Source organism: Mchenga conophoros, linkage group LG23, assembly GCF_057382185.1.
Source record: "Mchenga conophoros isolate Kocher_MC1m ecotype Shallow Benthic linkage group LG23, M_conophoros_male_GT1.1, whole genome shotgun sequence".
Lineage (NCBI taxonomy): Eukaryota > Metazoa > Chordata > Actinopteri > Cichliformes > Cichlidae > Mchenga > Mchenga conophoros.
Genome location: NC_140547.1, coordinates 30,691,335 through 30,719,277, shown reverse-complemented (window position 1 = coordinate 30,719,277; position 27,943 = coordinate 30,691,335). Strand labels below are relative to the sequence as shown.

Genomic DNA, 27,943 nt, shown 5'->3' with positions numbered 1-27,943 from the left:
ATTTTTTTCAGTAGTGTTAGGTGGTCTTTACATACACTGTCAAAACCAACCAATGACAATATTCACAATCATATGCATTGCATTACTAGATTCTAATTATTAATTAATTGACGTGTGTATATATCTATTTAATGTTGCAGCCATTGTTGACTTTAAATATTTACATAATGCTCAGCAGGGTGATAATAATGCAACTGATGTGCAAAACCAAAGCTTCAAAATAAATAGTATGGAATTTAAAGTACAGTAATTGCATCTGAAAAATCTGGAGTGTGTAGAAATACTGAAATAATCATATTTCGGGTGGGGGGGGGTTGTGCCACCTCACGCCCCCCTTCTACACACGCCTCTGACTAATCTTTAAAAAATGTCAAATTGTATCATTGTATATTGAAATTATAATTATTTTACTTTGTATATTTTACATTTTTTCTATTGTTGTATAGTAGTAATGGGACTAATAAATGCTATCTTATCTTATGACGTGTAAAAAATTGTATATGAGCAAAACTTAAGTTAGACCAGTTCAAATGCACAATAATTTTTTCCAAGCTTATAAATGGGACGTGAACGCAAATGTTAAGTCATGTTTGTGTTCGCCATGTGGTTTGTGGCGCATGTAATGGTGTTCTGGTAGCACCGTAATTACCGGGAAGATAGCGTAACTGGGCATCTATAAGTTGTCATAGGCATCCCGCCCTCCCATCGGCGCGTGCTGGTCTAGTAAATGAGCGCGTCACTTCACGCTCCCGGTATCCAATCAGCGCTGTCAATGCAAGTCGTTGACTGTGGCGATGTATGTGTTGTGTGCTGGCTGCTACGAGCGAGGCTAGACAGGCAGTATGGCGGAGGAGAGCAGTGTGTACGAGTTAGAGGGTCTAGAAAAACAATTGCAGACTTTGTTTAGCCGCTACTCAAGCGATGAACTCCGAGGCGACAGCGAAGCGTTCTGCTTTGACTTTTGCAAGGTATGGAGCCGTAGCTGAAGTTAGCGGCGTGCTTGTTGTCAAAGATAAGCATATATGTTAGCCGACTCCCCTCCCCCAGAACTACTAGTTACACACGGCTAGCATTAGCGGCTAAGCCCGTTATCATTTAGCTAACTAGCAGTAGTCGCTTTAAAAACAAGCATATTTGCGTGACAAACAGCGTGTCAAGTAATCCGAGCCCGCATACACACGATTTTAGCAAAACATGCGAGCCACTTAAGCAGTGATTTAGTGACAGTGCATGATTTCAGGCTGACTTTGCTAATCGTATGAGCCAGCTAGCCCAGAATTTTCTTGCAAGTTAGCATGGTTGTACGCTGAATGTTTACTAACTACCCGCTGGTCAGGATTTTGCACGATTACACTACGTTTTGGCAGCGATTACGCTGAAATTGGGTTAATATTTGTTATCCTGTGCTGTCGGGCGTTTGTTTTACAGCCCACCTTTCACAGCAGTGGGAAAATAATTCCTGCCATCACTAAATGGTCTCACAGTGGTTGCATCTTATGCAAAAGCGCATTGGAATGGCAGTAACTAATAACCCTGCACTGTTAACAACAGAGAGATAAAATCATGTTTGCCCAATTACTGACACTAGAAATAGCCAGGCGTACTACTTCCTGTTGACAAATCCCAGCTGTAAGCCATCCAAACTTTAAAAGTAAGCATTAAACGCGTGACGCATAGGCATATGTAATTTGACTTGATTTCTTTGGAGCTGAAGTTGGGGTGCTAGAGCTTGGGAGTATAACAAAATGAGAAGTAATTATTGCACCACATATTTTAAAATGATATCACACATGGTATTGAGTTTGTTGTTCATAAAGAAGGTGCCAGACTCGGGCTGTCATGCTTTGCTAACATGGTTACATTTAGCTTAGTAGGGAACTAATTGTTGCAGTTGGATGAGGGCCTAAACCAGGGGTGTCAAACTCCAGGCCTCGAGGGCCGGTGTCCTGCAGGTTGTAGATATCACCCTAGGTCAACACACCTGAATCAAGTGATCAGTTCATTACCAGGCCTCTGGAGAACTTCAAGACATATTGAGGAGGCAATTTAGCCATTTATATCAGCTGTGTTGGATGAAGGAAACATCTAAAACCTGCAGGACACTGGCCCTCGAGGTCTGGAGTTTGACACCTGTGGCCAAACTAAACACTGGCTGAGGGTTAACACTTCACTGCGTTCCACTGGAGATGAGCTGGATTTCCACCATTAGAGGGCAACATAAGGATTAGGATGTCATAGGTCAACTGTAAACAGATATTGTTTCGTGATGGGCCTGTAGTACATGTTCAAGTAAAAATAATCTAGGTAGCTGTCCAAAACACACAGATCTAAAGTATAACATGATATAAACAGATCTTTGTAATCGAGTGCGATTAGAAGCATCAGCAGTGTACTTGCGTTTGCACTCAAAACCTTTAAAAATGCCATATCCATAGAGATGCTGTGCAATTGCACTTTGTATTGTACTTTTGTTTAGATGTTGTTTTTGTCTTTGCAGCTGGTGGAGGAGTATGCCTCTCGCTGGCAGGTGCTCCTGCCTCAGCTCAGGATCCTTGAGATTGCTCTCTGCTATTTTGCGCAAGCCTCATCCTTCTTCACGTCAAACTGTGATCACGTGCTCCGCACACTCAGTAGCCTGGCTTTGTAAGTACCCAGTCCTACCTAAAAAGGTTGCTTTCAGTCTTTGCTGATCTAAATACCTCTCACAGATTTGCTGTGATTTTTGGTTGTTTCCAGGCTGAAGTTTTCTTATCTTATAAGTAGTCTGGATTATTTATAAGTGCTGTTGTAGCTCGTACTTACACTATATAAGTCAGAGGAAAGCAGCACCTTTGTTTCCCAAACATCCCTCTTTTCTGGATAGTTTTGCTTGTAATGTAGACAAAGCCAGACACACATAGTTGGACACAAAGTTGAATTGTTTATTAACGACACAGCTGCCTCTGTAGCATGGGCATGGTGCGGTTATGAAAAGTCTGACACGGAGCAGAAAACCCGTCCCTACCACAGAAACAATCCCCTTCTACCACCTATGCAACAATCATGTAAAAGAGTACGGAGAATTTACAAATGAGAAGAAAAAAAGATCTGCCAGGTGCTCAAAATAAACCTCATACGCAAACTCTAGAACAGGCTTTTCTCTGCAGTACGCCATATAATAAAGACTCATAAATATACTAGCGGCCAAATATATGTTTTCACACATTGGTCAGAGTACTCGACTCCAGGGACACTACGCCCAGCTGAAAACACTTCTCACAAGTAGAGTTGCCTCGTTTATATTACGCGTCAGACCAAAGTATTGGAGGAAATTTGCAACGTAGCATACCACGTTGCGCCAACAGATATGTGGATGAACCGAACAGCACATCCTTGTATGAGCTTAATGGAGCGCGTCATTTAAGACTGCACACTCTTCAGTCGATGTTCGTAGACAGGCTAGTTTCCTGACGATCATACAAGACCAGTAATGATAGCCGGGGGGCCTCAGGAGGCTTTTGCGTGACTGCGTGGGGTCATTTAGTTTGTGTCACTAAGGGATAGCACCTTGTAATTTATTACATTTTTGATTATTTAATTTGAATGTAAAAAAATAAAGAAATAGTACTTTCAATTTGGTGATTAAATAAACCAGTGACTTGATTTACGGAAAATACACTATGTTGTGATATACACTGTTATGGGGATAAGAACGACGTGATTTTGGTCTTATCAGTACAACCAAGATGGAAAGTAAGAAAGCTAACAGCAGCTTGTGCTAATGCAGCTCTGCATGACTTGTATCTAGAAATTTGTCATTGGATCTCAGCTGTATTGGCTTAAACTGACATAATAAGCACTTGACCTGAGCAGTGTGTGACCACATTTTGCACAGGCGTGTGGTCTGCTGGTGCAGTGTTTGCTGCACTTGACAGACTAATTTCACTTTGTGTGTGGGCAGTGTTTCACACAGTGCGAATTGTCACACATGATCATGAGTCATTAAAAATATAATCTAATCACTTCCTTTCATACTCAAAGGTTTGAAATGGCTCTAAAATACACAATAAATATTATCCTCATCTTTTGATTGTTTCCTCTGGGTTTTTAATTAATTCTTTTTAGTTTTGGAGTAGTCAGTCCTTCTGATTATATTTTCTTCTCCTGCTTAAATAGCTTATAAATTAACTCAGTGCCATCTTCAAATGAAGGAAAAGAGACAAAATTAAGAGGCATAGTTGTTTTTAAATAATGATTAGAAGAGCACTGGTTTGTGCACATGTAGCTGGAGCCCTGCTCATTTCCTATTCTCCTAGTGATCAAATATTGATGGTGGACCGCTGCCATTTCTGTCTGGCTGCTATAGACTTTTCTCAGTTTCTAGTTTAAGAGAAACATTTTTAGACATAAATAATTGTTATCTCGTTAAACAACCACTGTTAATGTTAAAGATGGGAAGTGCTGATAGCATTAATATTACTGTTTTATTATTAGCCATAAGCCAGTTCCTTAATGATAGCTTGGCAGACAAATAATATGGGTAATTGCTAATAGTTAAAAATCAAAGGTTAATGTGTGTACAGGCCAAATTAACATTTAGGATAACTGTTTAATACAACTCCTTGGTGGCAGAGCCCCTGGTGTCGATGAGGTCCGCCCCGAGTTCCTGAAGGCTCTGGACGTTGTAGGGCTGTCTTGGTTGACACGTCTCTGCAATGTTGCGTGGAGATCAGGGGCAGTACCTGTGGACTGGCAGACCGGGGTGGTGGTCCCCATCTTCAAGAAGGGGGACCGGAGGGTGTGTTCCAACTACAGGGGGATCACACTCCTCAGCCTCCCCGGGAAAGTCTATGCCAGGGTGCTGGAGAGGAGGGTTCGTCCGCTAGTCGAACCTCGGATACAGGAGGAACAATGCGGTTTTCGTCCTGGTCGCGGAACACTGGACCAGCTCTTTGTCCTCTCGAGGATACTTGAGGGTGCATGGGAGTTTGCCCAACCAGTCTACATGTGTTTTGTGGACCTGGAGAAGGCATTCGACCGTGTCCCTCGGGGCGTCCTGTGGGAGGTGTTGCGCGAGTATGGGGTGTCTGGCCCATTGCTACGGGCCATTCAATCCCTATACAACCGTTGCAAGAGCTTGGTTCGCATTGCCGGCAATAAGTCGGACTCGTTCCCGGTGGGTGATGGGCTCCGCCAGGGCTGCCCTTTGTCTCCGGTTCTGTTCATAATTTTTATGGACAGGATTTCTAGGCGCAGCCAAGTGGCGGAGGGCTTTCGCTTTGGTGGCCTCAGAATCTCATCTCTGATTTTTGCGGATGATGTGGTTCTGTTGGCTTCATCGGGTGAGGGCCTCCAGCTCGCACTGGAGCGGTTCGCAGCCGAGTGTAACGCAGCGGGAATGAGGATCAGCACCTCCAAATCTGAGGCCATGGTTCTCAGCCGGAAAAGGGTGGAGTGCCCACTCCGGGTCGGGGATGAGTTCCTGCCCCAAGTGGAGGAGTTCAAGTATCTCGGGGTCTTGTTCGCGAGTGATGGGAGAAGGGAGCTGGAGATCGACAGACGGATTGGGGCTGCGGCTGCAGTAATGCGGACGCTGCACCGGTCCGTCGTGGTGAAGAGGGAGCTGAGTGTAAAAGCGAAGCTCTCAATTTACCGGTCGATCTACGTCCCTACCCTCACCTATGGCCACGAGCTGTGGGTAGTGACCGAAAGAACGAGATCGCGGATACAAGCGGCGGAAATGAGCTTCCTCCGAAGGGTGGCTGGCCTCTCCCTTAGAGATAGGGTGAGAAGTTCGGCCATCCGGGAGGGGCTTAGAGTAGAGCAGCTGCTGCTCCACATCGAAAGGAGCCAGCTGAGGTGGTTCGGGCATCTGGCAAGGATGCCCCCTGGGCGCCTCCTGGGCGAGGTGTTCCAGGCATGTCCCACCGGGAGGAGGCCCCGGGGCAGACCCAGGACACGCTGGAGAGATTATATCTCTCGGCTGGCCTGGGAACGCCTTGGTATTCCCCCGGACAAGCTGGAGGAGGTGGCTGGGGAGAGGGAGGTCTGGACCTCTTTGCTTAGGCTGCTACCCCCGCGACCCGACCTCGGATAAGCGGATGAAGATGGATGGATGGATGGATGGATGGATGTTTAATACTTCAGTATTGTTGAAATAGGAGCCTTACTGACCTCACAAAGTTCCTATTAAGACCAGGGTATCAGTTTGCTGTTCCAAGTGTTCAGCTGCTAGTGAGGGGAAGGGGCTGTGTGCCTGTCTGTCTAGTAAGGGTGTGAAACAGAGCCTCAAATGTTATCGTGGTATTTCATAGGGCACTTTGATATAATGATATACATTAAGTGACGATATGAAAACGTCTATCGTTTCATATTACGCTATCGTTTGCTTCGTGGTGTCGTGGTGCCGTAAATATTGCTGTTTACGGCAATATTTTTTCCTCTTTTTGATGGTCACTGTAGTGGCTCTATTAATTTCTTAAAGTTCTCTCTTTCTCTTATATTGAAAATAACCACACTACAGACGGATAAACGACTGTTTTTACGCATTGTTGTTAGCAACAACTACGGTAAAGCCAGCGTGTAGCTCCGCCGTCTGCTTGTTTATTTTCCACATAAACCTTTCACAATAAAGCTGAAGGTCCTTTTGAGATTTTTCAAAATAAACTGAAATAATGAGAAACAAAAGGACCAATCAAAACAAATCGAAGACCTTATTTCTAAATGAGGGGCTACCACTGTAGCATGGACATGGTTTGGTTATGAAAAGTGTGACACAGAGCAGAAAACTGTACTATGCGAATTATGCAGGAAACCGGTCCGCACCTCAGACTCAAACACGACAAACCTCGTCTACCACCTATGCAAGAATCATGTGAAAAGGTATGGAGAGAGTTTATGGATGAGAAGCAAAAAAAGAGCCGTCAGGTGCTCAAAATAAACCTTAGACTCAAACGTTAAAACAGGCTTTCCCCCACGTTGTTGGGAGGATAAATATCTTATATCGGGATATGAGGTTTTGGTCATATCGCACAGCTCTAGTATTTCAAGAAAATTATTAGAATAATTATATTTCTTGAAATATAGAAAAAAAAAAGGTGATATATAAAAATTGTTTTATTGCTACTCTCAGCTTGCAGGCGGTGGCATTTTTAAGTGTAAGTAAATGAAGGGCCATTTCCATCCTTCTCTTCCAATGAGCTTGCCATTGTTGACACACTGCCTAATTTGAAGTGTGACTCTATTGCCACTTGGTGACAGCAGCAGTATTACAGCTCAGTAGCACAAGTCAAATGTAAGCTACAACGTAGCCTGGGTAGTGTTTTTAAGTAAAAGCATAAAAATAACTCCTTAACACTTACACTCAGCTGCTTAGAGCCCTGCTTTTCCACCATGTAGCGGCATCAGTAACTTCCATTTTCCATTTGCTCTTCCTGTCATATGTAGTGCAACTAGCATGTGCTCAAGTGATGCTCTGGAGTCAGCTGTTTACATTGGGTCATACCTTCTGCTAGTATCTTCTCCTTTGTAGTCTGATTGTAGTCGATAGTGTGTCTATTGATTTTTGCTTCAAGTGGCAAAATACTAGGGGTGCAACGATACACAAAATTCACGGTTCGGTTTGATACTTTGGTGTCACGGTTCGATATTTTTTCGATACAAAAAAAGTTCATGCCTTTTTAATTTGTCATTTATTAAAATTACAAATGTATATTTTAACTCAAAAGTACAGTTTTTAAATTTAATGTTGCTGAAACAACAAAATAATAAAAAAAAAAATCTATCTGATCAAGAAATCACTCATCTTTGGAAAAGAGAGTTTATTACAGAGAAGTGGCTCTTTCCAAAATAAAAGCTATACTAGACGCTTCTTCTGGGCTATATTTCTCAGCAGCATATTAAACATATCAGGTCCCCATAAGGAGAATCATGTCCTAACGGCTGTTTAAATGACTCGGGTAAAGTTTGTAGCATGCGTGCTTGTTGTTTTTGTCTGCTTCCACTTGTCTTTGGGCGATCGTGGCTCAAGAGTTGGGAGGTCACCTTGTAATCGGAAGATTGCTGGTTCGAGCCCCGGCTTGGACAGTCTCGGTCGTTTTGTCCTTGGGCAAGACACTTCACCCGTTGCCTACTGGTGGTGGTCAGAGGGCCTGGTGGCGCCAGTGTCCGGCAGCCTCGCCTCTGTCAGTGCGCCCCAGGGTGGCTGTGGCTACAATGTAGCTTGCCATCACCAGTGTGTGAATGTGTGGGTGGATGACTGGATGTGTAAAGCGCTTTGGGGTCCTTAGGGACTAGTAAAGCACTATACAAATACAGGCCATTTAGGATGATGTCGGCGTAAATGTGCCGTCATATTCGTTGTGTTCCCTCTAGTGCTGTCAGCGTTTACCTCATTAAAATGACATTAACACCATAACGCCGCAAATCTCTCTTAACAAGTTACCGCGGATCGCCCCATGTGTGGTGCTGGACTGCGTCAACACGTTAATGAGCAAACTGTACTAACACTCTAGTTCCCACCATTTGAGTATTGCGTGGCACTTCCGACATACTGTTTTACTTTTGTCCATAACGCGGCTTATCTTGGTTTTCAAGCTTCACATGAAAACCAAGATAGTTCCTAACGCCAGATCTGAATGAGGGTGGGGAAGGTTCTATTTCGGGTAGCGTTGAGGCAGTTGCCATGTTGCAACGAGCTTAGCTTCTAGGGGTGGGTTTTTATAATCGATTTATCGATTAAAATCGATTCTGGCTTCTGGAATCGATTTTTTTAATATGAATTTATTTTGCCCGAAATGCCAGAACCTCAGGTGAAACCCCACAAAATGTCAACAACCACCAAACAGCTAAAACAGTGAATGAGAGCAGGAACACGGATTCTACACAAAGACGTAAACACAAAGCGCGGACCGCAGATCAGAATCAGTGAGATGTCGCCTTTCTCACCCGACGGGACGGACACGGTCGGGGCTGAAAGAGCCGACAGGTCGCTGATTCTGATCTGTCGGCGGGTCCGCGCTTTGTGTTTACGCCCTTTTTGTGCTTATTCTAAAGCTGTTAGTTTTTATCTCTCTCCAAACATTATTGACTGAACCAGCAGCAAAAGAAGATCCAAACTACGCTTCACATAAACACCGTCATGAATTCACTCTGACTTTTACTGTTTTGCTTCCACCACAATAAAAATCACACTTCATGCAGCGCTTTCTCTCTCTCTGTACTTCAAGAACAGTTTCCCGTCTAAAATCTTTTTTCTGCATTATTCACTTGCTTGTTACGCACAAGTCTACCGGTGTTTACAGGCTGTCGGCCACTGTTTTTTTTCCTTTTACATACTTCCGAAAAGAAAACCTAATTTCTGCTGTTCAATACTGAAAAAATTTAAACTTTTTAAAATTATGCAAAACGCTTAGCCATAAAACCGCTGTAACATCAGAGGTAATGTTCATAAGTTGATTAATGATTTTCTCTCGTTTTTGATGTACTGCAGAATATTTTTATAAAATCCCAGGCCAGGAAAATCACCTTCATGTTTTTCTGTGTTTTATCTTCAGCTACTTTGACACAAAGGCATCTGCTATGATGCTTACACATTTGATAAAGTCTTGTGTGTGTCAGCTTCCTTTTTATAGATACAAAAATATGCAAATGTATTGATCTGAATTATAATATTTCTGACTGTCAAAATTTCCCAGATTCAAATCGAATGAAATTGAATCAAATCGAATTGAATCGAATCGTGGATCGAATTGATTCTAGAAATCAGTGACGATACCCAGCCCTATTAGCTTCTGTCTTGCTAGCTTGCGCTGCGCTCAGTGGATCTGCACTCGACAGTGCAGGCTAGGCGGAGTAGTCGAACGCAGATCCACTGAGCGCTCAACACAGACAGCATCATCAGAAGAAAAGTTGATAAAGTAAACAAAAATTTGTATTGTTTGATACATATGCGTACAGAACCCAAAGCACTTTATCGAATGGTTCAATATCAGTAAGAGTATTGTTGCACCCCTACAAAATACATATGTTGTTTTCACAGAAACAGTTTTCTTGCATATTTTGCGAACTTGTGCTTTGTTGGAGGTTGTTGAAGAAACTCAATTTTCAGGTACGGAATTATGATCGGAGATTGACATGCAGCTCCTGCTCTCAAACGTGCCTGGGCTAGTGTTGTTGTTATGCATAACGGAGACGATAAATTCATGATATTGCTATAGCAATATACGATATGGCATTCCTAGGTGTTATTAGGGATGATGTGAAATGGCACAGCACTGAAGTTTGCAGCAATCCTGTGTGAAGTTGTCATTTGGAAGAGGCAAAGATGGCACTGTTGGTATAAATAGTGTTGTAAATAAATGACTCTAATCTGACAACCCTACGTGATATCTATACTGTTTGTGGTACTTACGGTACATAAATACTAGGGGTGCAACGATACACAAAATTCACGGTTCGGTTCGGTTCGATACTTTGGTGTCACAGTTCGATATTTTTTCGATACAAAAAAAATGTTCATGCATTTTTAATTTGTCATTTATTAAAATTATAAATATATATTTTAACTCAAAAGTACAGTTTTTAAATTTAACCCTAACCCTTGTGTGTGTTTTTTATTTTGACAGCAAATGCGCACCTGCGGACCACTTATGTGCAGCCCTGGTTATTTAGCTTGTCATATTGCAGCCACAGAAATTATTTTGTCCATGAAACCATAAAGCTGCACTTTCTTTTTGCCTTATAGTCTGATTTGTCATAACTTCTCCGTTTTGTGGTAAGCTTTTCTTTGGCTGTCACTTCTTCACCCTGACCTGTCTTATTTGGCTCAGCAGAACTAAATTATATATCTGTCTGTGAAGGTCATCGTAGTCAAATATATATCCTGCTGCTTTTACACACGCACTCACATAAGCTCAGCGATTCTCTGCGCGATCAACCTCTTACATGTTTAAGCTGCGTGAGATTTCACTTGTCATGTTTGCATAGTAAGCTAACAATTAATAAGACGATGTCAGAGGAATTGGTGCGCAAATTATCATCACTCACAGATCAGTGCTGTCGCTCTCTATACACAGTTCGCGCGATTGCAAAGTGAAAGCAAAAAAACAAGCGCAAATTCAAACGCGATTTCAATATGTCACATATTGACAGTGGCTCACCGATGCCAATGACATAATTACCCAGCTACATTTCCGAAAGAATGCAAAAGCATTGACATATATTTTTCCTTCCTACAATCCGGTTGTTCAGTGATGACGCGACGAATCCTACTTCCGGGTCTAAAGTAGTCTGCATTTAATATGGCTTTTGTGTTGTTAACATGTTTAATGTTATGTATTTTCTTCTATTTAATCTCAAAAAGCTCCTAAAACAGTCAGTGATCCCTGTTGACCTCCCTCGGCTTTTATTACCGCTAATCATTTATTTAAGCTCAGTTTTTAAAACCTTAGGATGTAACTGCAGCCCAGCCCATGCAGCAGTATATGAATGACTAACCTCGTATTGTGGATGGATTATCTCAGTTGTTCTCCTGGCTAAAGTTTGGTCCTTTTACAGCATCCTGCCATGCGATTACATTTGTTCCTGACCACCGAGAACACTCACGTTAACTTTTATCGAGTGGAAAAAAAGTTAGCTTGTTTATATTATGCTAACATAGCTGTGTCGCTAGCGGTCACATAGCACATCATTATATACCAGCTAGTCCAACTTCAGTAACCCTACAAACGTCACTGCTGTCTTCATTTATGCTGGAAGTGATAGCAGAGCTGTACGTTTTAATTTGTTTCCAAAACCCCGCAGTCAGGACATGCTATATTGTATTTAGATAGAAGCTAGCGAGCTAACTCCCTGGTAACTTCTAACTCCGTTAAATGTCATAAATTCCGTTTTCATGGATGCCTGGATGTTAAACTCAATTGTTACACCTGGTAGAGCAGAACGCTGATCATTTTATTAAAGATGAAAGACTTTAGACAGTTTTTCAACTCTCAGTAATGCCATAGTGATCGTTTGATATATGGACCTGCAGCGGAGTTTAGACCCAGACACGGCTAGTGACGTCAGACTGAACAACCGGGCAGGGCAGAGATAGATTTTGGTACCCTGACTGGGAAAAAATCGCTAGCCCCGGGACGTTGGGCTAGCGATATTGCGAGCCCTGTATCTGATTGAGGAATCACTCATCTTTGGAAAAGAGAGTTTATTACAGAGAAATGTCTCTTTCCAAAATAAAAGCTATACTATCCGCTTCTTCTGAGCTATATTCTCAGCAGCATATTAAACAGCTGTCTAAATGACTCGGCTAAAGTTAGTAGCATGCTTGCTTGTTTTTTTTCTGCTTCCACTTGTCTTTGCACTAGGATGATGTCGGCGTAAATGTGCAGTCATATTCGTTGTGTTCCCACTAGTGCTTTCAGGTTAATCTCGTTGAAATGACCTTAACGCCACAACACGGCAAATCTCCGTTAACGAGCTACCGCCGATCGCCCCGTGCATGGGGCTAGACGGCCAACACGTTAACGAGCTAACTGCGCTAACACACTAGTTCCCACCCATGTAATTGAGCATTGCATGGCACATCCAACATACTGTTTTACTTTAGTCCATGACTCGCTTACCTTCAGGGTCATATGTCACATGAAAACCAAAATAATTCCAAACGCCAGATCTGAATGAGGGTGGGGGAGGTCCATGTTGCAAGGAGAGCTTAACTTCTGTCTCGCTAGCTTGCCCTGCGCTCTTCCTTCTGACGATGCTGTCTGTGTTGAGCGCTCAGTGAATCTGCGTTCGACTACTCCGCCTAGGCTGCACTGTCGACCCTAGGCGGAGTAGTCGAACGCAGATTCACTGAGCGCTCAACACAGACAGCATCGTCAGAAGGAAAGTTGATAAAATAAATTACAAATTTTGTATTGTTCGATACATATGCGTACCGAACTGAAAGCACTGTATCGAACGGTTCAATATCGATACGAATATCGTTGCACCCCTAATAAATACAGTTACCACTGAGTTTTCAACATTTGGTATTGAAACTTATCTGCTCTGGTGGCATCTCTATGCTCAACAAAGTCAAAATTAAATATATTGACACTAGGGATGTACCAATTTGATAACTCAGCCGGATATGTTCCAAAAGCTAAATTGGTGACAACAGGCTGATCTTTTCAGTTAACTGTTCAGTGTTTTACTACATCACACATCAGCAGCAGTGCACCAGCTGCTAGCTTGGGAGCAAATGTGGCATGGAGAGAGCTAACAGCAAAGGGTCGGCAGTTTGGCGTTTTCTGCACGTTTGTAGTTTTTGAGGTATCCGTAACTGGTGAAGTAGGTTGACACGACTAAAAAGCTCTCACAAAGATGATTTCCCTTTTGGCGTTTTCACACATTTTTTTTTCCACACTTATTCCCAACTAGTCTAACACTTGTTGGGAAGCTTTTATCACCCTTGCAGTACCAAAGCATTGTAAGAATATAGGCTTATTACTGATCTAATTGACAGTTAAAAAGTACCGCCAGACATCCATCTTAAATTGCTGAAAAAGCTTTAATGTTTGCATAATACTCGCAATTCCTCCTTTTGAGTTGTTCATCATTTCAGAAGCGGGCCTTGTTTAAAAGGCTCTTGAAAATGCACATACATAACGTGACACGTTACACACTATTGATAAAAACCATTAATTAAAAATTAGCCACATATGAAGTTAAAATACAGAAAATCCTTTGTAGTTCCTTAGTTTCAGTGTAGATGTCAGCATCTTAATTATGGGTGTTTGGTGGCAGCTTTTATGGAAGTGAAGTAAAAATTGTTTTCATTGCTTATTTTTGCTCATAAGCAAATTTGCAAGCCAAAGAAAGCATTAACATGCTGCCAGGTCACTGACCTAAATATTAGGGGTGCAACGATATTCGTATCGATATTGAACCGTTCGATACAGTGCTTTCGGTTCGGTACGCATATGTATCGAACAATACAACATTTGTAATTTATTTTATCAACTTTCCTTCTGACGATGCTGTCTGTGTTGAGCGCTCAGTGAATCTGCGTTCGACTACTCCGCCTAGGCTGCACTGTCGAGCGCAGATCCACTGAGCGCTCAACACAGACAGCATAGTCAGAAGGAAGAGCGCAGGGCAAGCTAGCAAGACAGAAGTTAAGCTCTCCTTGCAACATGGACCTCCCCCACCCTCATTCAGATCTGGCGTTTGGAATTATTTTGGTTTTCATGTGACGTATGACCCTGAAGGTAAGCGAGTCATGGACTAAAGTAAAACAGTATGTTGGATGTGCCATGCAATGCTCAATTACATGGGTGGGAACTAGTGTGTTAGTGCAGTTAGCTCGTTAAAGTGTTGGCCGTCTAGCCCCATGCACGGGGCGATCGGCGGTAGCTCGTTAACGGAGATTTGCCGTGTTGTGGCGTTAAGGTCATTTCAACGAGATTAACCTGAAAGCACTAGTGGGAACACAACGAATATGACTGCACATTTACGCCGACATCATCCTAGTGCAAAGACAAAAACAACTAACTAACTTTAGCCGAGTCATTTAGACAGCTGTTAGCACATGATTCTCCTTATGCTGCTGAGACTATAGCCCAGAAGAAGCAGATAGTATAGCTTTTATTTTGGAAAGAGACATTTCTCTGTAATAAACTCTCTTTTCCAAAGATGAGTGATTCCTCAATCAGATACAGGGCTTGCAATATCGCTAGCCCGACGTCCTGGAGCTAGTGATTTTTTTCTTTCAGTCGGGCTACCAAAATCTATCTCTTCCCTGCCCGTCGGGCTATTGTAGGAAGGAAAAATATATGTCAATGCTTTTGCATTCTTTCAGAAATGTAGCTGGGTAATTATGTCATTGGCATCGATGAGCCACTGTCAATATGTGACATATTGAAATCGCGTTTGAATTTGCGCTTGTTTTTTTGCTTTCACTTTGCAATCGTGCCATTCTTGTATTTTGCTCGTTTGTGTTGTTGTGTTTGCACATCTCTGTTGCTTGTGGGGCTCGCACACAAGAATTTCACTCGCATGTGCTGTGTCAGTGTGCCTGCACATGTGATGTGACAATAAAAGTGATTTGATTTGATTTGATTAGAGAGCGACAGCACTGATCTGTGAGTGATGATAATTTGCGCACCAATTCCTCTGACATCGTCTTATTAATCGTTAGCTTACTACGCAAACATGACAAGTGAAATCTCCCGCAGCAAGCTTAAACATGTAAGAGGTTGATCGCGCAGAGAATCGCTGAGCTTATGTGAGTGTGTGTGTAAAAGCAGCAGGATTTCTATTTCAGTTCTGCTGAGCCAAATAAGACAGGTCAGGGTGAAGAAGTGACAGCCAAAGAAAAGCTTACCACAAAACAGAAAAGTTATGACAAATCAGACTATAAGGCAAAAAGAAAGTGCAGCTTTATGGTTTCATGGACAAAATAATCTCTGTGGCTGCAATATGACGAGCTAAATAACCAGGGCTGCACATAAGTGGTCCGCAGGTGCGCATTCGCTGTCAAAATAAAAAACACGCACAAGGGTTAGGGTTAAATTTAAAAACTGTACTTTTGAGTTAAAATATATATTTATAATTTTAATAAATGACAAATTAAAAAGGCATGAACATTTTTTTTGTATCGAAAAAATATCGAACCGTGACACCAAAGTATCGAACCGAACCGTGAATTTTGTGTATCGTTGCACCCCTACTAAATATATCCATCAACCCTTTATAGTTCATCACGTCCCTCAATAACAGAGTTCCTTAGAGCCACACAGATAGCTAGTTTACTCGGAATATCCAGATTTAAGTTTTAAAGTAGCTTGGAAATGAGCATTTATTCCTTTGATTTCTCCACAGGAGTGTTTTTGAGTTGCTGCTTTTCTTTGACCAGAACGACTTCTATCAGGAGCCACTGAAACACTTTACTGATACATTCCAGGTGAGAATAAAGAGCTTATTATCTTCCCAATAGAACAGTGAATGCATGTTTGTCAAATCTGATTATGTTCATTATCATTCATTTCACTGCATATTTTGTTGTCAGGGCACTCCATCATTTGGGCTAGACCTTTGCTGCTGTACCTAAAAAGTTATTTTGTGGTCCCATCTTTTATGTACTCTGTGGCACGATAGCGCAATTAAGACACTTTTGTGTTTTTTCTTTATTCTCCTCCAGGAATGTTATTTGGCTCTTGCAAAGCACCAGAATGTTCACTTACTTCAGGTGGAGCGTTTGGTTCAGGGCGGCGGGCCTTGGGCCAACCCGACCGTACAGGCAATCCTCAGCGAGTCCAGTTTACCTCAGAATGACGGTCAGTGATGTAGTTATTATTTGTAGAAATGCTAATACTGGAGTAACTGTAACACACCAGCTACCTTTAAATTTTAATCAGCTGTCTTTTAAAAATTAAAAGAAAAATTTATAATACCATACTTTGTTTTTTTTTTCTTAATTAATAATAATTTCTCATGTTCTGTCAGAAATCAACCATTTCATTTGCTGAATGGAGGAAAGTTAGGCTTCTGCTCCTCCAGAGGCCATTGTAAATTCTTAATGCTGTCTGCAGGTTGTCTAACATAAAACTGTGTTATCTATCACTGGTTGTTCTCATACAAAGTAAAACTCTGTTCTGACTTGGCTTTCCTTCAGTGGATGGATACATCAGCTCTCAGCTGCCGGTGTTCTTTGAGCTTCGCGTGCGCTACCTTTTATCCTGTGAGCGTATTGCTGAGGCTATGGCCCTGGCTAAGTGTTGTGCTCGGCATCCCAACACAGGACAACACTTGTTCTTCCTCCAGGTCTACCTCACGTGGCTTTACAAAACTTCACAGCATGACTGTCTACATAAAGAGGTGGGTAGAGTGCAGTAATAAAATACTTTTTCCTTCCGTGTAAACTTACTCTGTGGACATGCTTGTATTATATACGTCTTTACTAAGACTTGCCTGAACTAGAAGTCATTTTCCAATGTTTTTTAGGTTGCGGATCTTAATGGTAAAAATGCAGTGCACATCATCTGTAACTTGGAGTTTGAAGAAACGGATGAGTTACTGTTAGCTCTCATCACAGCCTTTCTGTCCCAGCAGCTCTGGAGGGGAGATATGTACTATTTGTGGTAAGTAAACAGTATTATAAACAAATAACTTTTTCAAATTTATTCTAAGTGAGGGCTGTTCTACAAATATTACAGCAGGCGAGTTATTTTTAATGCAATGTTTACATCCCTACATCTTATTATCAAGAACAGATTTTACTTCTTTCTCCCCCCCTTTGCAGTGATCTTGTGTTCTTGTGGACTAAACTTCATACTCGGTTGAACACATCCAAGCAAGTTCTTCTAGAGGAGACTCGCCAGCTGATGCTGTCTGCCACTAATGTCAACTCGATCTTCCCGTTCATCAGATCCATACTGCAAGAAGTTAGACCATATAATAACACGTTAACTATAATAATATTATATATATATTCATGGAGATGAATATTTAACTCCTTTGTTTATATCTCATTAGGTTGGAGACGATGGTATCCAGCTTTGTGTGGAGCTCTGTGCTAATGCACTGAAGTCTTGTCTTCCCTGTGATACCCTCACGAAATCACTAATCTACAAAACCATTGCCGGCCTGCTACACAATGATCTGGAGGTATGCCGGGCGTGTGCTCTTCTCGTCTTCTTCTTGGAGCGCACTGTTGAGTCCTACAAGATGGTCTACCTTCTTTACATGCATCCTGATCAAGAGTACGACGCAGAGTACAGCTCTATTGGAAATAATGTTCGCTTTGAAACGCTACAGGTTGGGCATCTTTTTTTTGTGTGTATATATTAACAGACTGAAGTTTATTTTAAGAAAAGTAAAGTCTTAGTAGTATAGACATTTCACTTGTGGAAATAAATATATTCCTGTATCTGATAAATTTGCACTATTCTGTTTCTTCTTCCTACTTCTATTTATTGTCATAAAAGCTAGCTATAAGAAGAAATCCTTGTCTTCCAGTAGTTGAATGGCTTGCAAATAGCTAAGTGGTTAAAATACAAGTCTACAAAGTTCTAAATCACAGTGTCAGATGTAGTAATTAGAAAATTATCCATGTGTGTAGAAATGGTGCTAAAAGACTTCATTCTTTTGTTCTCTTCTCAGGTCTTGAAGAAGGATCTGTATTTTGATCCAGAGTTTTGGAACCTCATTGCTTTGAGGACCAACTGTTTGAAGCTGATGAATGAGAAAGTGGTTAGTGCTGCTCTTGAAGAAATCATGGAGGACAAATGGATTTCAAACTACTGCACCAAAGACTCTGCTTTCCGATCAAGTGTGTTGGCATGTCAGAAAGGAAGTAAAAGTGTACTTCAGGCAGAAGCTAAAAAGCGGCATCATAAAGAGGATACGAATGCTGCATCAAAAAGACTAAGGATGGGCACAGGAAAAACACCAGTAAATGTTGATCACAGTGCAAAGAAGAAGGGCAACCAGGGGTCAAGACCTTTGAAAGAAAGATCTGCTGAACCTTTGAGGCGCTCATTTTGGCAGCTAGACAGAATACGGGACAGTGTAGGCCAAGCTTACGAACAACATAGACGCATTACACGGTTGTCTGAAAAGAATCTCCCAAAACGGAGAATTAGAAAACCAAAGTGGCTCCTAGAAGACTCGGGAACTCTTGAAGAGAACGTTCCCCTGAAGGTCAAAAGACATGGGTTAAAACATGACAAGCACCATCGATCATCTCTCAGATCAGAAACGGGTCGTATCAGGAACCATGCCAAACACAAATCTTCAGTGAACCTTCAGTTAAATGAAAGTGAAGACATTAAATACCAGAAAGGGTTTTCTTTGGATTGTTCTAAACCAGATTCTCCTCCACAAGTAATTCTGGAACTTTCGCTACCAGACAATGAACTTGTGGGTGCGTTTAATGAAGATGTTTGCAAACGAAAGAGAGGGTTCCCACAAGTGCTTCTTTACAAACCTACTGTGAAGCTTCCTGCAACATCACCACTCGTCAAGACTGTGCATCGTAACAAGGTGATTCTCAGAGCACGGGATCCATCCATATTTGTCCAGCAGTTGCATTGTTATGCAAGGCGGCAAAAAGGAAAAGGAAATGGGCTGAATATTCACAGCTCAGTATCCACAATCACACGGTCATCTGTGCACGGTAGCCCTCCAAAAGATCCGCTTTGTGGAGAACCTGCCACTGAGACAAAGGATACAATTGGCTTTCCAGCAGCAGCAGTTAAACATAGAGGGTCCTCAGTTGGAGAAATTCAGACTTCTGTCTCAGGAAAGATATCTTCAGTAAGAGAGCTCTCTGAGAAGTCAGCTTCTGAAATGGGAGATACCACAGCGTCTTCAGCATCAACAGAAATTCCACGTTTAGATGAAATCCGCGAAGTTTCCACCATTGCTTCAGCAGAAGAGGCCTGTGAAGAGCCCACTGTTGAAATGAAAGTTACTATTGCCTCGAAATCCACGGTTTTAGGCAAAGCTCCAACAGCAAAAGATGTCTCAAAAACTGAAGTTTCTCAGACTTTAATATCAGGGAAAAAGAAAGTTACTGACAAAGTCCACCCAGTTTCCAATAAAGGGATTGCTTCCAAGTCTAGGAATGCTGATCGTGCACAGTCACAGTGTCAAGATAGAGAACAAGAACTTAACTCTTTCCAGACCGAGAGTGAAGAAGGCAAAAGCGATGTTTCTGTGATAGATCTCACAACGGTTTCACCTAAAGATTCAAGAGGACATGTGCCTTGTAAAAGTGACTCAAGTTGGGGAAGAAATGAAGCCGCTCTAAGGAAGTTAACCAAAATTGAGGCTTCATGTACAGACCATGACAGTATAAGTGACATATCTTCGCTAACACTAGTAACAGAGATGGTGACTGATCTTCCCCCTGGGCACCTTACTCAAGACCTGGAGAATGAAAAAGAGCGAACTCCAACCAATAGTGCCTCCAAAGACTCTAGAGTTGGAAGTAAACCTAAAAATCCTCAAAATATACGGACTACCTCCAGCTGCTCTTTACAAGAACAGGAGGCCTTGGAAGTTGATGGGACAGTGCAAACTCAGGATGGCAGTTTAGATACATGGGAGAACAGCGAACTTATGGAAACGCCACAAGAATCGGAGGAATCCAAGTTGGAGTACTGTTGTACCTTCTGCAAAAAGGATTTCAAGGGAACTCGTGTTGTGGCACATGCAATGTTCCATTATCGTAAAGATGAGTGCATGTTCTGTGGAAAAGTATTCACGGATGACCTCCAGGCCATGATGCACCTGTCTGATCATATAGAGAAGCTAAAGAGGATTAAAGCTGAAGAAAATGGGGTGCCTGACACCAAAGATGTCTCAACACTTAAACCCAAAGCTAAGATGGCAAACACATCTTCTGGGAGTCAGAGTAAGGGGAGACCAAGGAAATCAACTGCCTGTCCTACATCAGTAAGCCCACCACCTGAAAGCAGAAAATTAAGATCCAATGACAAGCCTGTGGATGGTTCATCTTCACAAGAGAAACATAACACGTCTAAGCACCTTAATAGTAAAAGTCCTGTTCACAAAGTAAATGGGCATATCGACAAAAAGAAGGAATTTAACAGACAGAAAAAGGATGTGGAAGCTATGCAGATACTTGAACAAGATGCAAATATAGGCTCTTCTGCAGCAAACAAAAAGTTGGCCTGTTCCACAGAAGATAAATTAAAGGTGAAAGCTACAAAACAAATTTGGAAAGTTGTTACAGAAAAAAATACAGAGCCCCAAGAGAAAATTAGCTGTCCCGCAGATGGATGCTCTTTTTTTACTGACATTTCAAAGAACCGTGTTGCACTTCTATACCATGCACTCGATGATCACTACGGTGAGCTGAAACCTTTAGAACTGGCGTTCCATGTCGGAAACAATAAATGTAGTATTTGCATGAGGGTTTTATGGAGTTTCGAACATTTTCAACATCATGTTGAAAGACACAGATGGAGTCCAAGGCATCCTTGCCTTCATCAGGGTTGTACTGCCAGGTTCAAAAGCGGAATGGAAATGAGACGCCATGCCAGGAAGCACAGTCCACTGCAGGCAGTGTGCTGCCTCCCTGGATGCTCTCATTTATTTATTTGTCTTTGGGCACTGAACCTTCATGAAAGAGAACACTATGCTTCAAAATCTACTAATTCAGACAAAAACACAAATGCACAAACAGGCGACAAACTTGATGATGCATCAGCTGGGAGGCAGCAGCAGAGTTTGCCAGATAGTCTCACCGCTGCAAAGAAGACAGAGAGTGTGAAGACTGCACTAAAGTTACCAGAACAGGCAAGTCAAGAGTTGTTGGTAAGAATACAAGATAAAGCTGCTCCTCTCTCCATCAGCAGATCATCTTTGATAAAACAGAAGTTGAAAAAGAAAAACGAGAGCAAGAATTCAAATGTATTGAAGAGTCTTTCCAACAAGGAAACCTCTGCACAGCCTACTGATTCAAGTAATAGATTAAGGCATAATTTGAGAAAAGGGCAAGTAACAAGTACAGCCCTGATGGCTCCCAAAATTCACAAAGTTATCTCATCATCATTGTTAAAACACAGCAGCAAAGTGAGGCATAACCCGAAGCAGAAAAAACAAATCAAAGTAAACACAAAAGGTCCTAAAAAAAGAGGTCGACCACCCAAGTTAAATAATGCAATGGATGATGAAAAGATTAACGCTGGTCAAAAGGGTGAAATGGTGAAAGAAAAAACTGCAATGGCCAAGGCTCAGAAGAGCCCTGCCCAGCTTCAAGAGAAAGCTGTCAGTGCAATGGAGAGTAACAAGCTAAACAAAGAGAAAAGTCAGCAGGTCCAAGATGGAGGCGAACGTAGAGCCATGTCAACCAGCAAATTGAAGAAATTGGTGGGCAAGGAGATCAGAAGGAATTATGTCCAACTAAAGTCTTCATCATTTAACAGTTCAAAACCATCAGGCATCACCAACTCTGGAATTAAAAAATACAGGTCACTAAGAAGATGGGTTAAAATTAAAAATCATTCTGCACCTTCAGATCTCAAGAAGACAAAGAAGATTGCAAACAGTAACAACAATGAGACTTTGAAGAAAAACCCAAAACCTGCCTTAAAAAGCCATGCCACATCCAAATCTGCTGTCCCACAAGTCGAGGCCAAAGGAGCCGCAGTAAAAGGTTTTGCTGATGATGAAGTAAAAGTAAAGGTGGAAAACAAAGACTTGACTAAAAAGGTTACTAGTGACTCAGAGCTTTCTGTCCCAGCTCCCTGCTTAAACGTACCTCCCACCACTGAGAAGGCACGCAAGTTAAAAACAGAGGAAAAATCAAAGAAATCACTTGTTATAAAAGAAGACAAAAAAACAAGGACTGCTTCCTCAGACTCGAACAAGGAAAAGAAGCACAAGATGGTAAATGATGAAGTCAACACGGAGACTGTCAGGAGGGATTCCCAGACTAGAGAACCAGCCTTAATACAAACTGTTGAGTCTAAATCGGAAGTCCCACACGTTGAGGCCAGAGCAGCAGAAAGTTCTGCTGATGAGGGAAAGGTGAAGGTGAAAAACACAGATGCGACACACAATGGCTCCTGTGACTCTGTGCCAGCTAACGGCTCAGGTGTTCAACCCACACCACAGAAAGTGCAGAAACTAAAAAGGGAGAAAAGGTCAAAGAAATCAATAGCAACAAAAGAAGGGAAGACTACTCGAACTGCTTCTTCACACTCAGGCAATGTAAATAAGAAGCACAAAAATATTAACAAAAGAGGGAACAAAAAGTCTGTCAAAGCAGATCGCAGCAAAATGTCTAAAGAGAAAAAGACGGCAAAGTCAAAATGCATTCAGCAAAAGGGTGACTCGGCAGAATCTGCTCCTGTTGACGAGGAGGGAAAAGGAAAGCAAGAAGACTCAGTTGCACCATTAGACAGCTCAGTTTCCTCCACACCTGCTGCTACTTGTGACATCCTACATGAAAAGACTTGTCTACCTGCTGCGCCTGAAGGAAGCAAGCCGAAGGTAACAAATAAGGAAAAATCCCAGAGAAAGAAAGCCCTAGACCCCAGTAAAGCAGATAAGAAGCGAAAGCGTGTTCAGAAAGATGACGCAAAGACAGTGAAGAAACATCGCAAAGACAATGCGGCTCAGTCAGCATCTAAGAAGCCTGCAAAGTCTAAATCTGAAGTGCAACCGCTTGCTGAGGCCAAAGCGATGACTGATGGGAGCCCAGTGGGTGATGGAGAGAAACCTTCTGCAGAAACGGCACAGGCTACAAATAATGGACCTGGATACTCTGTGATAACAAATGGACAGATGTCAGGTGACGCTGAAGACACAAAGGCCTCTGTGTGCAAGAACACTCTTGCAGAGTACAGCAAAAAGCCGTACATGCGTCTGCCGCCTACAGCATACCTGGATGAGAAGTACATCACCATGCCAAAACGAAGGAAGGATGCGTTGTCTGTCCTGGTGTCTCAGATGAGCAACGATTTAGAGCAGGCCTGTTTGACATCAGCCGTGCAGAGACAACGATGTGCCAACTGTTTTGCCACGTTCAACAGTGTCGAGGAACTGCAGAGTCATCGCCAGCTGCAGAAATGCTCAGACCTCTTTGGATTTGACTCCGATGACGAGGGTGAGTAAGCTGTCTTGGCTACTGATGGAAATCATACTCTTAAGTTTTTATGCAATACATAGTGGTCCAAATCAGTAAAAAATGGTGAAAGAGAAACATGCTTTTCAGTGCAGAAGTTTATAAACAGTCTGTGCATAGTCATAACAGTCTGCTGCACATACAGACAAGTGTTTAAAGAGTAGAACAAATGAGTTTGTCTATCTAAATGGTATAATTGAAAAGAGGTGCTGTGGGTGTGAGGTGTGTTCTAATAATGTTTCTTGTGTTTTATTGATGCCAAAGTTCAAATATGTGAATTTATTTATATATATTAGAGTGACAGAGCCGTAAGACTTTTCTTGCGTTCAGCTGACACTATCACTCACTTTTAGTAAACTGACTTAAAGAAAAATGACCTGGGTAAACTTTATTTTTATTTTTTAACAGCCCTCTGTATGTTTAGTATTATTAAAATTCACGGTTCGGTTCGATATTTTTTTCGATACAAAAAAATATTCATGCCTTTTTAATTTGTCATTTATTAAAATTATAAATATATATTTTAACTCAGTAGTACAGTTTTTAAATTTAATGTTGCTGAAACAACAAAATAATTTTAAAAAATCTTTGGAAAAGAGAGTTTATTACAGAGAAATGGCTCTTTCCAAAATAAAAGCTATACTATACGCTTTTTCTGGGGTATACTCTCAGCAGCATATTAAACATATCAGGTCCCCATAACGGCTGTTTAAATGACTCGGGGTAAAGCGTGTAGCATGCGTGCTTGTTGTTTTTGTCTGCTTCCATTTGTCTTTGCACTAGGATGATGTCGGCGTAAATGTGCAGTCATATTCGTTGTGTTCCCACAAGTGCTGTCAGTGTTAATCTCGTTAAAATGACATTAATGCCATAACGCGGCAAATCTCCGTTAACGAGTTACCACGGATCGCCCCCGTGCGTGGGGCTGGACGGCGTCAACACGTGCGTGGCACATCCGACATACTGTTTTAGTTTTGTCCATGACGCCATTACCTTCAGGGTAATGCGTCACATGAAAACTAAGATGGTTCCAAACGCCAGATCTGAATGAGGGTGGGAGAGGTTCGGGTAGCGTTGAGGCAGTTGCCAACCGAAAGCACTGTATCGAACGGTTCAATATCGATACGAGTATTGTTGCAGCCCTAATATGTATGTATGTATTTATTTAAGTGGCTTTTTTCCCAAGGCTGATTTAAGTTTGTGAGGGTTTTTTTTGTTTGTTTTTTATAAAGAGCTGCATGGTGCTTTATGTAGTTATTGTAAGGCCAGGATGTTGTAGGATAACATTATTTTATGATTCTAACATAATTTTCTCTCTCCTGTTCTTTCCTCCTCTTTGTAACTTTAAGGCATCGTGTTTAATTGAAGTGAAAAGAACTGAGGCTTGGGATACAACACCTGTGGACCTACATGGAGCCCAAGGATGGATTGTACCTCAGCAGATTAGTGCACTCTGAATGGCTTGCTTGTTACTCTGTGCAAAGACTCGTGCATCTGGAGATGCACAGCAAGAACTGAAAGGCTTACCGGATTTCTGCTGTGGGGTGTTTCTAAAGAGTAAGGCCCGAGAGCAGCCTGATCTAATAGCCAATCAGTGCAAACAGCTACTGAACTGAATCCCAGTCAGTTTGTGAGAAGGAGAGATACTGAAGTGCCTGCTCTGGAATTGCCATGCTGTTTTCCAGCTGTTATACCTGGTTTGGACGCTAAGCATTGTGGGTTAAAGACAATGAAAGCTGTTGAAAGCTGTGAAAAAACAAATAAACTGACAAGGCTGTTGCTGTAATAAGGATACATATTTTTCACAGTAAGCCATAAAATATTATTTGCTTTTTGCACTCTTCTCATAAAATTTCTCAGTTAATTTGTCCCACCCTTGACTGGTAATGGTGGGAATATACAGTGAAAGAATCCTTTGCAAGTTCATGCTGATTTAACATGCTAATTTAGACAGAGTCTAATCTCTAAAGTTGTAAGATTGTGGTATCAAAGTCCTCTTTGAGAAGTTTTTATTGAATATTTCTTGTTTAAATACTAATTGTATTTCTTATTAAAAAATGTGGTTGATTAGGTCTAAGCTGCTTGACCTTACCATGAGCAACCAGTAGGAGTCAGTGCTCACCAATCTCTTAATCAGTTAAAAGTTTTATGTTTTGGTTTTCTTTTGGCAGTGAATTCAATATTCTTTGCTCTTTTTGCAACATAAAAAGCTGCTCGTGTTCTTTAACACTGTATGATATAAAGAAATTGCTTCATTTTCAATCATATCTGGAAAACTGAACCAAGCAATAACTGAGACCCACCAAAATTTGCCAGTATCCCACTAATTTATTGTTGGATTTGGTTCTTTATCATAGTTTGTTTGTAATTCCCTGACAGTTCAGGAACTGACCCTCTGGCTTCTATTTAATCATGTAATCGTAATTTTTTTTTTTTTTTTTTTTTTTTTTTTTTTTTTAAACCACAGAGACATTTTTGATTTCTTTATTAGGATGAATCTTCTCCTTCAGAGAGAAACAGAAGCGGCAGGAATAAACAGTTTAAAGTGTTACTGGGAGGCCAAACCAGTCTTTTCTCAAGCAGCAGCAGGTTATATTTATTTGTTTTATTTTCTATCTTTTGTAAATATTTGAAGAGTTTCAATGGCTAATTATATAAGGGGATATTGGAGCTGGGTTTATATTTTGTTCTTGAAGAAAAAAAATAAAACTTATTTCAAATCGTGTTGATTCTGCTGGTCTAATATATGCGAGACATATTGCCTTTAAATTAGAGGAAAGAACTGCTTCCTCCATAATTATGAAATGAAATACTTTACTGCTCTGGATAAAAATATGACACAGACGGTAAAGAAAATATTACATTATGTCCTGAATGGAATTATAGTATCATTTTTACCTTTTTGCATGCCTTTAAGCCCATGTTAATATTAAAGTTTCAAATATTTTCATGTGTTTCAAAGGTGTGTTTCTACAGAGTGGTACGTAACATGGCTATGCAATAAATCATATTGCAGACTGTCATGGTCAGAACAGCCTAGTAAGATATTGGCTTATAGTGATATGACCCTCATCTACAATAATTATATACATCCATTCGCTTCCGCTTATCCTTTTCAGGGTTGCGGGGGGCGCTGGAGTCTATCCCAGCTGTCATAGGGCGAGAGGCGGGGTACACCCTGGACAGGTCGCCAGTCTGTCGCAGGGCCAACAACCTTCTAGTAGTGGGTTGAACTTCTGCCTTCGGATTTGTCCTAATTCTTCATGGCACATATTCAACAAGCTGGAAACATTCCTCAAAGGTTTTGGTCCATATTGACATGATGGAGTTACACAATACATCCATGATGTAAATCACCTGTTCTACTACTCCTCAGAGGTGCTCTGTTGGTAACTACTAACTGTAGGGATACAGTGAACTCAATGTCATGTTCACGAAACCAGTTTGAGATGATAATGACAACATGATGTGTTATCCTTTTATAAGCAGCCATCAGAAGATGGGTACACTGTGGTCATAAAGGAACGGACATGGTCAGCAGCAATAATCAGGGTCTCAAAGTGTATCAAGACAATATTGCCTATAACCGTTACATCAACAACAGCCTGGCACCAACAACAGTGCCACATTGTCCTTTAAATCACCTTTCATCTTTCAGCAGGCATCTTGACCATCGACATGGCTTTCAGTTGTTGTGACTGGCCACTTAGAGGTTTGTGTTAACAAGTAGTTGGATAGTTGCTCCTAATAAAGTGGCAATTTGCCAATTAAGGAGTCAAACATCTCAAGAAGACTCCTAGCGTTGGAATTTGGATTCAAAAGGACTCTCAATGCAAAACCAAAAATCTATCTGCGAGATTATGGGACCATTAAGGGTATGTTGTGTGTGTAAGTCGGGGGGGGGGGGGGGGGGGGGTGTTCTATTCCACTGCGGGTCAGTGGGCAATAAAGCCTTGATTAAGGGTATATATGTTACCAGTAAAGACTATGGCAGTGATGATCAAAGAAAAAATGCATTAAGGAGGTAGGCATGTTATCATCCAACCCAGCTCTGAAGAGAAGAGTTCATAAGAGTCAAAGCATTCATAAACTTTGATAACAGATGGACAAAAGAAAAATGAAGCTGCATCAGGTGACCCTGAATAGTCTCTTAGTTGTGCTGTAGTAGGTCTAGACTGCTGGGAGCTTCACATGATGCACTAAGTGTTTCTTCCTCACTCACTTTTTTCTTTTCGTTCACTATGTGTTTATACACCACTCTGCAATTAGTCATTAGTTATTAATCTCTGGCTGTCTTCCACAGCATGTCTTTGTCCTGTCTTTCCC

The 27,943-nt window shown here is 41.5% G+C and overlaps 1 protein-coding gene across 1 annotated transcript; it reads left to right on the top strand.

The window, feature by feature from the left end:
- Positions 1-823: 823 nt before the first annotated feature.
- LOC146547599 (uncharacterized) lies at positions 824-26,341 on the top strand. The gene is made up of 10 exons (XM_085264920.1): positions 824-968; positions 2,498-2,643; positions 15,841-15,922; positions 16,160-16,295; positions 16,634-16,836; positions 16,963-17,099; positions 17,261-17,402; positions 17,494-17,775; positions 18,121-23,599; positions 24,967-26,341. Exons 1-10 carry the CDS (start codon positions 843-845, stop codon positions 24,981-24,983), a joined length of 6,750 nt encoding a protein of 2,249 aa, XP_085121046.1. The 5' UTR covers positions 824-842; the 3' UTR covers positions 24,984-26,341.
- The last annotated feature ends 1,602 nt before the right edge of the window (positions 26,342-27,943 follow it).